Below are 12,810 nucleotides of genomic sequence, written 5' to 3' on the forward strand. Positions count from 1 at the left end.
AGGTCCTGCATCCTGGAGGAAAGAGCTGGTGTCTCTCAGTGGTCATGGCCCTCGGGGTCCATGGGGGGCAGAGGGGTTCGTCAAGGCTTTGGAACCAACTGTGCTTGGCTGAGGGGTTGCAAAGACAGAGCTTATATTCAGAAGTGTGTGCAGTGCAACCTCTCTGCCCACAAGAAATTCAGGAAGTGTGAGAACCAGAGCCAGACCCTCAGGAAGGGTATGGACCCATGTGATCCGCATGACACAGCTGTGCTGTGACACAGAAGAGCACATATTAATGGAGAGACTTGCATGTTTCTGGAAGGGAGGGATCAATATTTTAAATATTTACATTGTTCCCAAATTAAGTTATAGATTTCATGCCATTCCCCACCAGAATCTGGGTGGATAACCTACCAGATACTAAAACATATTATAAATTTATAATATAAATATTTTGGTACTGGGATAGGAATAAAAAGCCCACCCATGGAGCAGACGGAGAGTCTGGAGAACAGAAGTGCATAGATTTAGTTAATATTTAACCACTTGGGAAACCATCAAATTCCTGAACCATCTCAAACCCCAAAATCTATTTCATGTGCATTAAAATTTTAAATGTAGAAATGAAATCATTAAACTCACTCTAGGTAAGTACTTAGGAAATGACGGGATGAAAAACACAGTAGCAGATGCAGAAGCTACAGACCAACACTGTCTTGTTTGTCCATCGGGGGAATAAACTCTTCAGTGCGCCAGAGGAAGAAACCCAAACCAACCAACTGAGAAGACACGCCTGCGGCGCCCACGGATTTCCTCTCACCTAACCAACTCTGGTAATTGAGATGAAGAACTTGTGCTACTTTATAAAATTTATTGATGATTTTTACTTCTAATGAAGATAAACTAGGTTAGTTAATTTGTAATAATTCATGTATACAAAGAGTATGTCCTTGGTTTATAAAGTGAAGCATTTCAAAAATATCTTACTAAAATAATAAGACAATGAAATATTTCACTCATTCTCACTAGCTCTCTTTACATCAATTTATAAGGCTGTTCTGATTTTTTCCCTCATTTTTGTTGTATTTATTGGGATGACCCTGGTTAACAAATTAATACAGGTTTCAGGGGCACAATTCTAGAACACATTATGTGTACACTGTTTTGTGTGTTCACCACCCCAAGTCAGTTCTCCATCCATCACATTTACCCCCTCCATTGTCTGTGTCTATGATTTTTTATCTTTTTTTTCTTATTTTGCTCAATCCCTACTCTTCTCCTTGCCAACTATCAGCCTGCTTTCTACGTATGACTCTGTCTCTGTTTTGCTTGTTCATTTTTTTCATTAGATTCCACATAGGAGTGAGATCTATGGTACTTATCTTTCTCTGGCTGGCTTACTTCACTCAGCATAATGCTCTCCAGGTCCATTCATGCTGTCACAAAAGGTAAGATTTCCTACTTTTTTCTTTTTCTTTTTCTTTTTTTTTTTTTTTTTTTTTATGGCTAAGTAGTATTCTATTGTGGAAACATACCACAGCTTTTTTATTCACTCATCTACTGATGGGCACTTGGACTGTTTCTGGATCTCAGCTATTGTAAATAATGTTGCAACGAACATAAGGTGCATATATTCTTTTGAATTAGTGTTTTGGGTTTCTTCAGGTTTATTTCCAGAAGTAGAATCACTGGGTTGAAAGGCAGTTCTATTTTTAATTTTTTGAGGTAACTCCATACTACTTTCCACAGTGGCTGCAGCAGTCAGCATTCCCACCGCAGTATCTAAGGAAGAATTTGTGCTGTAAGTGAACTTCCCAAGAGGAGAGTGAGTGAAAGATATGAATTAGTTCACATAAGGAGAAATACGTGGCAGTGAGTGTGAGAAAGTTCATCTTACAGTAATCAAATAAGTACACACTCAAAGAAGATACTGCTTTACTATTTTTGCTATCAAATGTTTGGCTGTATTGTTTTTGTGAATGATGGTGTTCAATGCAGAGGGAGCGTGCAGCAAAGATGCTCATGTGCTTTTGTGAGAGGAAGATGCACACTTTCTGCCACACACTTTGGAACTATATCTCAAAACCCTTAAAAGAACTTATCCCTTTATCATGGTGATTCCACTTCTAGGAATCTTTCCCAAGGAAATAATCTGCAGTCCAAAGATTTCTATTCAAGGATGTTCATCACAATGTTATTTATGAAGGTGAAAATTTGGAAGCAATTTAAATATACAGTAATGCAGAATGAGTCATTTGCATGCCACAATTTGGTCTGCTCTTGGGAGCATTTGTGAAGGGTGCTTAGTCCCAAGGGAATTTCATGATCAAGACTAAATGAAGAAGCAGTAAAGATGGTGTCTGGAGCTGGAGGCAAAACAGGGGCCAAAGTGAAGATGGGAGACATGTTGGGAGAATAGGCTGGTCTTCATTTCTCCAGTGAATTTTGATTGATCAGGTAATGGGTGTGAGCTGCTGTCATTTAGGCTCAATTCAGAGAAAGAGAAGGTTTGGGTAGACTGAGCCAAAGGAGAGGGTGCTGGCACTGGACAGGCTTTCCCTTGGGTAATGGACACGCTGCCGCCTCTCCCAGGGCTTGCCCAGCCCCTCCAGAGTCTTTGCCATGGGATGCCTCCTCTCTCCTGGCCGTCACCCCTTCCCTGGGAGATGCTGTCCCCATCTTCTGTTCTCCATGTGCCTAAAGGATTGCAGTTCAAAATCAAACAAAAAACTCGGCATGTATCACCTCAAAAGAAAATTCATATAACATAAAACTTTTTAAAAGTGGAGTTTCATTTTACATAAAAACATATTTATGTATTTTTATGTGTGTGTATAGGGAAAAGACTGGAAGAAAGCATAAAAATGTTATTTCTGGTTAGCTCTGATAGAGTAATGGGAGATTCTTAAAAAATAATTTTTAATTAATTTTTATGGGGTTACATTGATAAATCAGGGTACATATGTTCAGAGACAACATCTCCAGATTATTTTGACATATGATTATTTTGCATAAACCTCAACCAAAGTCAAATTGTCTTCCGTCACCTATCTGGTTTTCTTTGTGCCCCTCCCCTCCCCCCATCTCCCTCTTCATCTCCCCCCCCCCAGTTACCATCACACTCTTGTCTATGTCACTGAGTCTCATTTTCATGTCCCATCTACATATGGATTCATATAATTCTTAGTTTTTTCTGATTTACTTATTTCGCTCAGTATAATGTTATCAAGGTCCATCCATGTTGTTGTAAATGATCCGATGTCATCATTTCTTATGGCTGAGTAGTATTCCATAGTGTATATGTACCAAAGCTTTTTAATCCACTCATCCACTGGTGGACACTTGGGCTGTTTCCAAATCTTCTCTACTGTGAACAATGCTGCCATAAACACAGGGGTGCATTTCTCATTTTGGAACAGTTCTATGGTGTTCTTGGGGTATATTCCTAAAAGTGGGATAGCTAGGTCGAAAGGCAGTTCGATTTTTAATTTTTTGAGGAATCTCCATACTGTTTTCCACAGTGGCTACACCAGTCTGCATTCCCACCAGCAGTGCAGGAGGGTTCCCTTTTCTCCACATCCTTGCCAGCACTTATTCTGTGTTGTTTTGTTGATGAGCGCCATTCTGACTGGTGTGAGGTGATATCTCATTGTGGTTTTAATTTGCATTTCTCTAATGATTAGTGATGTTGTGCATTTTTTCATATGCCTATCGGCCATCTGTATGTCCTCTTTGGAGAAGTGTCTATTTATTTCTTTTGCCCATTTTTGATTGGATTGTTTGTCTTCCTGGTATTAAGTTTTACAAGTTCTTTTATAAATTTTGGTTATTAACCCCTTATCAGACGTATTGTCAAATATGTTCTCCCATTGTGTAGTCTGTCTTTTTATTCTGTTCTTATTGTCCTTAGCTGTGCAAAAGCTTTTTAGTTTGATATAGTCCCATTTTTATTTATCTTGTCTTTTATTTCACTTGTCCGTGGAGATAAATCGGTAAATATATTGCTGTGAGAGATGTCTGAGAGCTTACTGCCTATGTTTTCTTCTAAGACAGTGGTCCCCAACCTCCAGGCCACAGACCCGGTACCAGTCTGTGGGCCATTTGGTACCGGTCCGCAGAGAAAGAATAAATAACTTACATTATTTCCGTTTTATTTATATTTAAGTCTGAACGATGTTTTATTTTTAAAAAATGACCAGATTCCCTGTTACATTCGTCTAAGACTCACTCTTGATGCTTGTCTCAGTCATGTGATACATTTATCCATCCCACCCTAAAGGCCAGTCCGTGAAAATATTTTCTGACATTAAACCAGTCCGTGGCCCAATAAAGGTTGGGGACCACTGTTCTAAGATGCTTATGGTTTCACGGCTTACATTTAAGTCTTTTATCCATTCTGAGTTTATTTTTGTGAATGGTGTAAGTTGGTGGTCTATTTTCATTTTTTTGCAGGTAGCTGTCCAATTTTCCTTACACTATTTATTAAAGAGGCTGTCTTTACTCCATTGTATGCTCTTACCTCCTTTGTCAAATATCAGTTGTCCATAAAGGTGTAGCTTTATTTCTGGGTTCTCTGTTCTGTTCCATTGATCTATATGCCTGTTCTTATGCCAGTACCAGGCTGTTTTGAATACAGTGGCCTTGTAGTATAACTTGCTATCCGAAAGTGTGATACCTCCCACTTTATTCTTCCTTTTCAAGATTGCTGAAGCTATTCGTGTTCTTTTTTGGTTCCATATAAATTTTTGGAATATGTGTTCTATAGCTTTGAAGTATGTCATTGGTATTTTAATTGGTATTGCACTGAATTTATAAATTGCTTTGGGTAATAGAGACTTTTTTTTTTTTTCATTTTTCTGAAGCTGGAAACAGGGAGAGACAGTCAGACAGACTCCCGCATGCACCTGACCAGGATCCACCTGGCACGCCCACCAGGGGCAAAGCTCTGCCCACCAGGGGGCGATGCTCTGCCCATACTGGGCGTCGCCTTGTTGCGACCAGAGCCACTCTAGCACCTGAGGCAGAGGCCACAGAGCCATCCCCAGCGCCCGGGCCATCTTTGCTCCAATGGAGCCTTGGCTGCGGGAGGGGAAGAGAGAGACAGAGAGGAAAGCGCGTTGGAGGGGTAGAGAAGCAAATGGGCGCTTCTCCTGTGTGCCCTGGCTGGAAATCGAGCCCGGGTCCTCTGCACGCTAGGCCGACGCTCTACCGCTGAGCCAACCGGCCAGGGCTAGAGACATTTTAATAATGTTTATTCTTCCTAACCATGAGCATGATATATGCTTCCACTTGTTTGTATCTTCCTTGATTTCTTTTATAAATGTTTTATAATTTTCTGAGTACAACTCTTTAATCTCCTTGGTTAAATTTACTCCTAGGTACTTTATTTTTTTGGTTGCAATAGTGAAGAGAATTGTGTCCTTAATTTCTCTTTCTGGCAGTTCATTGTTAGTGTAAAAAAATGCCTCTGATTTCTGAGTATTAATTTTATATCCTGCCACCTTGCTGAATTCATTTATCAGGTCCAGTAGTTTTTTGACTGAGACTTTAGGGTTTTTTATATACAATATCATATCACCTGCAAATAATGATAGTTTTACTTCTTCTTTTCCAGTTTGGATGCCTTTTATTTCTTCTTCTTGTCTGATTGCTGTGGCTAGAACTTCAGAACTATGTTGAATAAGAGTGGTGTAAGGGGGAACCCCTGCCTTGTTCCTGATCTTAAGGGGATTGCTTCTAATTTTTGCATTAAAAACATTGAGTATGATGTTGGCTGTGAGTTTGTCATAGATGGCCTTTATCATGTTGAGGTATGTTCCCTGTATTCTCACTTTGCTGAGAGTTTTGATCATGAATGGGTGCTGGATTTTATCAATTTCTGTATCTATTGAAATTATCATGTGGTTTTTCTCCTTCCTTTTGTTTATGTGATGAATCACATTGATTGATTTGCAAATATTGTACCAGCCTTGCCTCCCAAGAATAAATCCCACTTGATCATCGTGTATGATTTTTTCATATATTGCTGGATCCAGTTTGCTAATATTTTGTTGAGGATTTTAGCATCTGTATTCATCAGGGATATTGGCCTATAATTTTCTTTCTTTGTGTTGTCTTTGCCTGGTTTTGGAATCAGAATTATGCTTGCCTCATAAAAGGAACTTGGAAGTCTTCCTTCCTCTTGAATTTTTTGAAATAGCTTGAGAAGGATAGGAGTTAGTTCTTTGAATATTTGGTAGAATTCACTTGTGAAGCCATCAGGCCCAGGACTTTTCTTTGTTGGGAGTTTTTTGATAACTGTTTCGATCTCATTTGTTGTAATTGGTCTGTTTAGGTTTTCTGATTCTTCCAGATTGATTTTTGGAAGATTATATGTTTCAAGGAATTTGTCCATTTCATCTAGGTTGTCTAGTTTTTTGGCATACAGTTCTTCATAGTATTTTCTTAACAATATTTTGTATTTCTGTTGTGTCAGTTGTTATTTCTCCACTCTCATTTCTAATTTTATTATTTGAGTCCTTTCTCTTTTTTTCTTGGTGAGTCTAGTTAAAGGTTCATTGATCTTGTTTACCTTTTCAAAGAACCAGCTCCCGGTTTCATTGATCCTTTGTATTGTTTCTTTAGCCTCTATGTCATTTATTTCTGCTCTGATCTTTATTATTTCCTTCCTTCCTCTAGCTCTGGGCTTTACTTGCTGTTCTTTTACTAGTTCTTTTAGATGCAGGGTTAAGTTGTTTATTTGAGCTTTTTCTAGCTTCTTAAGGTATGCCTGTAGTGCTATGAACTTCCCTCTCAGTACTGCTTTTGCTGTGTCCCATAAATTTTGAGTCGTTGTATGCTCATTATCATTCATTTCTAGGAATTATTTTATTTATTTTTTTATCTCATTGTTAACCCCTTTGTTATTTAACAACCTGCTATTTAGTTTTCATGTGTTTGAGAATTTTTGAGTTTTTCCGTTGTGGTTGATTTCTAGTTTCATGCCATTGTGATCAGAGAAAGTGCTCGATATGATTTCAATCTTCTTAAATTTGTTGAGACCACTTTTGTGCCCTATCGTGTGGTCTATCCTAGAGAATATACCATGAACACTCGAAAAGAATGTATATTCTGCTGCTTTAGGATGAAAGGTTCTGAAGATATCTATTAAATCCAGTTGATCTAGTATGTCCTTTAAGTCTGCTGTTTCTTTGTTAATTTTCTTTCTTGAGGATCTATCTAGTGATGTTAGTGGGGTATTGAAATCCCCTACTATTATAGTATTGCTATTGATCTCGCCCTTTACATCCATCAAAGCCTGCTTTATATATTTAGGTGCTCCTATATTAGGTGCGTAGATATTTATAATGATTATATCTTCCTGTTGGATTGCTCCCTTTATCATTATGTAGTGGCCTTCTTTATCTCTTACTATAGACTTTGTTTTATAGTCCATTTTGTCTGATATAAGTATTGCTACCCCAGGGTTTTTTTCCATTTCCATTTGCATGAAGTAATTTTTTCCATCCTTTTACTTTCAGTCTGTGTGCATCTTTTATTTTAAGACATGTCTCTTCTAGATGGCATATGTATGGGTCCTGTTTTCTTATCCATGCAGCTACCATATGTCTTTTGATTGGATCATTTAATACATTTACATTTAAGATTATTATTGATATGTAGTTGTTTATTGCCATTTTATTCTTTAAAGCTGTATTCCTCTTTTGCTATATTCTTTTCCCACTTTCATCTGTTTACAACAGGCCTCTTAACCTTTCCTGCAGCATTGGTTTGGTTGTAATGAATTCCTTGAGGCTTTTTTTTGTCTGGGAAGCTTTTTATTTCTCCTTCAATTTTAAGTGATAGCCTTGCTGGATAAAGTAGTCTTGATTGTAAGTTCTTGTTCTGCATTACTTTGAATATTTCTTGCCATTCCCTTCTGGCCTCAAGTGTTTCTGTTGAGAAGTTGGATGTCATCCTATGGGGGCTCCTTTGTAGGTGGTAGCCTTTTTTTCTATAGCAGCTTTTAATATAATATTTTCTCTTTATCACTTAGCTTTGGTATTTTAATTATGATGTGTCTTGGTTTTGATTTCTTTGGGTTTCTCTTTAATGGAGTCCTCTGTGCTTCTTGAACTTGTGAGTTTTTTCTGCATTAATTTAGGGAAGTTTTCAGCTATGATATGATTGAACAAAGTCTCTATCCCTTGTTCTCTCTTTTCTTCTTCAGGAACCCCTATGATGCGGATGTTATTTCTCTTCATGTTGTCACAGAGCTCTCTAAGAGTTTCCTCAGACTATTTGAGTCTCTTTTCTTTTTTCTGCTCTGCTCCATGCCTTCGTTCAACTTGTCCTCCAACTCGCTGATTCGATCCTCAGCTTCATCCATTCTTTTTTTAATTCCTTCCAATGTGGTCTTCATTTCTGATATTTGTCATCTCCAACTGATGTTTTTTTAATATTTCAGTGTCCTTTTTTATACTTGCTATTTCTTTAGGTGTTCATAATGACCATCCATTGTTTTTCTAAGATCCCTAAGCATCCTTACAATCATTATTTTAAACTCTGCCTCCAGAATTTTGGTTATTTCCATATCACTCAGTTCATTTCCTGGAGGTTTCTCTTGTTGTTTCATTTGGATTGCACTTCTCTGTCTTCTATGTCTGTATATTTGGGTGTATTGTTTGTAGAGCTGGTTGAGTCTAGGCTTAGTGTTGTCTGCCTCATTATGGGAGATTTTTAGAAAATATTTTGTTGATTGATTTTACAGAGAAAGGAGAGGGGGGGTCTCAAGAAGTATAAGCTCATAGTTTCCTCACTTCAGTTATTGATTGCTTGCTTGTTGTATGTGCCTTGACTTGACAAGCCCAGGGTTTCTAATTGGCCACCTCAGCATTCCAGGTCAGTGCTTTATCCACTGTGTCACCACAGGCCAGGCAAAGTTGTAGGAGATTTAATATTTTTATGTATTTTTTCTTTTAATCAGCGTGGATTACTTTTTAAAAAATATCTTTATTGAGGCATAATTGACATATAATCTTCATTCATTTAAAGTGAACAATTTGGTAAGTTCTGATATGTGTGTACTACTGTAAAAACATACCACAGTCAAGATAATGAATATATCATCACCCCCAGAAGTACTTTTTGCTCATTGTAATCTCTTCCCTCCCTTGTCCCCTGAAAACAACTACTGACCCACTCTCTTGTCACTATTATTCAATTTATATTCTCTAGAATTTTATATAAATGGAATCATGCAATATGTACTCTCTGTGTCTGGCTTCTTTCAGCCTGTAATTATTATTATTATTATTATTATTATTATTATTATTTATTCATTTTAGAGAGGAGAGAGAAAGGGAGAGAGAGAGAGACAGAGAGGGAGAGAGAGAGAGAGAAGGTGGGGAGGAGCTGGAAGCATCAACTCCCATATGTGCCTTGACCAGGCAAGCCCAGGGTTTTGAACCGGCGACCTCAGCATTTCCAGGTCGACGCTTTATCCACTTCGCCACCACAGGTCAGGCTGTAATTATTTTGTGATTTGTCCATGTAGTTGTGTGTATCAGTGGTTTATTCCTTTTTATTGCTGAGTTGTATTCCATTGTGTGGCTATAACACAGTTCTTTTATAATGCAATGAAAATCTCCATTTTTAAAAGTATTCCTTGAGATTGGATAGAGGCGTGGGAGTCTGTTGTCCATCCCTCTGTGAAAGTTTGGGACTATTTTCCAGGCCTGACAATGACTTTGTCATTCACCAAACAGAAGGCTTGGCCACGCTATTGAACATTCGAGCCGTCTATGACCAGAGTTTTGATTTTGGTTCCAGGAGACTGAGTGTTGAGTAATAGACATTGTGAAGAACTGTCCTTGTGCTTCCCCTCAGCCTGAGAATTGGAAAAAGCTTTGTTTAAAGAGCTTGACCTCTTGTCACCAATTGAAATTCAGTGTATGACCTCTTGTCACCAATTGACATTCAGTGTGTGACTTCCATGTATCACACGAGCCCAGGCAGTGCTACTGCCCCCCTCGATGGCTGGCTGGCCTGCCCAGTGCAGCCCACACCCCATCACCCTGTAGCTCTTGTCCTTCATCTAGAGGAAACTGCTGGCCTTCCTCCCGCTGCTCTTGGGTGATTTTCACAGTCTTCCCTGTCTCCTGGATTGGCACACACCCAGGCAGGACTCCGGACTCCCCTCAGTCTTCAGACAGTCATATTATCTGGCACCCCTGGCTCTATGGGCATGACAATAGGGCTTGGGGTGCCCCTGTCCCATTTACTGCCCTGCTCATTTCTGGGGGTCCCAGGAGGTGCCTCTCATGTGCCCAGGAGTAGGTCCATCATGATAAGTTGCTCTAACCACCTCCTGGGCACACCTCTGCTCAAAGAAAGGGCTTGGTGGCCACCCTTGGGAAAAAAAAAAGGGTAGCCAGGGGCAACTCCTCTTCTATACTTTGTACCCCCTTGTCCCTGGGCACGAATCTCCTAAGATTCTGTCTTAGTACTCCCAAGTTGTGGACAGACCCAGTCCCTGGGCCAGGCCAAGAAATGGACACTCCCATCCTGCTGACCAGTCTCCCCCATTATCTTTCTAGTTTGAGCACCCTATACCAGCTCCTTCACCAAAACTACCCATGCTGCAGAGACCCTGACTGACCAGGCAGCTGATGCCTCGGTGCCTGGTTGTCCTGCTCTGGACCATGCATTATTCACTGGGCACCTACTACAGCCAGACACTCCACTGAGGGGCTGGGGACTGGTGCTGGGAGCAGCCTCGGGGCTGAGTCACCCTGCTCTTTCTTCTCTCTCTGGGCACTTAGATTCCAGGGATGAGGATTAAAACTAGACCCAGAAGGGAGGGAGGCCCCTGTGCTAGGCCTGCTGGTGGTGCGCGAACTGATGGCTTCTGTGCTAGGGCCACCCTGACCTTCTCTATGAGAACAATACAGGGTAATGATGGTGTGAACAATAATTGTGTGAACTTGGGAATCACCTGTCCCTCGTGGGCAGGGGAAGGGACAGGCAGAGCTCATCTCTCGCTAGCAGGGACTTCTGTTTTTAAAAAGTCTCCTTCAAAGAGGATGGAAAAAAATAATAGGTCCTTCTGGAACACATCCCGCCTGTGGGATCTTAGAGCCATGGTGGGCAACGGTGACACCCCTGGCATCTATCCAGGGCAGTGGCTGGGCTGTGTGGGAGCAAAGGCTAGTGTGGAAGTCCTGTGTGCTGAGCCCGTGGATGTCTGCCCCATTCCATCGAAAGGTGGCTGCTACTGGCTCTGCCCACAGGAACTTGGTCGGGTGGGGGGCGCGGGGAGCCTGATGATTCAGGTGGGGGAGGAACCTGAGATTGAGTCTGCAGGGCAGTGGCTGTTCTTAGCGTGAGGTGGCAGAACCCCCCTGGGTTGCTCAGGGAGCCCTTTCTTGTGTCCGTAGGTGCCTAGGAGTTCCTTTTCTGCATGTCTGTGTCTGTACAAGTGGCGTCCACATGCACACGGGTGTGAGGCCCATGTAGAAAGAGAAGCCTTTCCCTGGAACCCCAGCTTTGTGATGCCTGCCAGGGGGAGGTTCAGAGGCTGCCTGGCATCAGTTTCCATGCTGCTGTTGAACTGGCTGGGGTGCTGGGTGGCGGTGGAGGTGGTGGGGGAGGAGGCTGGTGGATGGTAGGACCCATGGAGAAAAGTTACTTTGTGCTTTGGCTTAGCATCCTCCCTGGCTGATGCAATGATGTCCTGACAGGGATCCCGGGCTGCAGCCAGCCAGCCTGCACTGGTGAGCATGTCATGGGGAATGACAAGACAACAGTAAAGCCTGCAGGAGAGAGGTGACTTCCAGCCTGCTAACGGGGCACATGCTTTTTCTGTTCCTGAGAAAGAGGCAAGGGCTCTGAGGGTTAAGTAACTCCAAGTGGAGTTGGGGTCTGACTCCCCAAAGTTCTGGCTCTAACCTGTGTATTCCTCCTCGACGTTCATCCTCGTGGTCACTGCAGGATCACTGGTCACACGCGTTCACACATTTAGTTGATGTAATCCTCAGAACAGCCTGCCAGATAGGTTTTGTTCTGATTGTTTCTCATTATTTGGAGGCTGAGTGTGGAGGTAACTTGCCCAACCACACAGGTTGTTTAGGGTCTGTCTGCTCATGAAGGTCACACTCTCCATGACTCCCTGGATGCCCAGACCTGACCTGATGGAAGGTATGGTCCTTGGCTGGGTGTCAGGTCCTCCAAGTCTGACCTTTGTCTCTGTGTCTGGCCACCCTTGACACTTGCCCCTCCCCTCACTGTCCACAGGTTCCAGCCTTGATACTCTCTGTCCTGCAAACATCCCAAAAGTCTCAGGCCTTAGACCTCAGTCCTGTGTCCTCACTGCCCACTTGGCCCCACAGCAGTTTGCTCACAGGTCATCTTTCCCTCCAGCATCTCCTGGGCGGAAGTAACTGTTCTCTATCACTTCCTCTTGGTCACGCCGCATGCCTCTCTACAACAAACAAGTAGCTTACAGAAGTGTCTGCCTCCCCTAGACTGAGATTTCTTGAGGGTGCAGAAGAATAACACATAATTGGTGTTCAATAAGTGCTGTTTGAATTAGGTTGAACTGAGCTTTTAGACATAAATATTCTCTCTTCTTTTCTGACCTAATGCTTTTTATGTGTGAGAATTTGGGCAATAGGGTGACAATTTTCCACATGCCAAAATGGATCTTGGTGGTAAAGAGTAATAAAGATTTGATTTAATTTTTTTTTTTTCTTTAGAAAGGGACAGAGGCAGGAAGGAAAAAAAATGAGAAGCATCAACTCATAGTTGCTTCACTTTATTTATTGATTGCTTCTCATAGGTGCCTTGACC

General features: G+C 41.4%; 1 protein-coding gene across 6 annotated transcripts in view; it reads left to right on the top strand.

Annotated features, from left to right (window-relative positions):
* CRACDL (CRACD like) overlaps positions 1-12,810 on the top strand; it is a 202,692-nt gene that overhangs the window by 44,397 nt on the left and 145,485 nt on the right. For 3 of the 6 annotated variants that reach the window (XM_066377587.1, XM_066377588.1, XM_066377594.1), the window contains exons 1-2: positions 755-815; positions 1,332-1,430. The exons of the other annotated variants lie outside the window; for them this stretch is intronic. In XM_066377587.1, the coding sequence (XP_066233684.1) occupies positions 1,354-1,430 (77 nt within the window). In that variant the 5' untranslated portion in view covers positions 755-815; positions 1,332-1,353. Of the gene's footprint in view, positions 1-754; positions 816-1,331; positions 1,431-12,810 lie in introns of those variants that run through there. 6 annotated transcript variants of the gene reach the window in all.

The sequence above is a fragment of the Saccopteryx leptura genome, chromosome 3, assembly GCF_036850995.1.
Source record: "Saccopteryx leptura isolate mSacLep1 chromosome 3, mSacLep1_pri_phased_curated, whole genome shotgun sequence".
Classification (NCBI taxonomy): domain Eukaryota; kingdom Metazoa; phylum Chordata; class Mammalia; order Chiroptera; family Emballonuridae; genus Saccopteryx; species Saccopteryx leptura.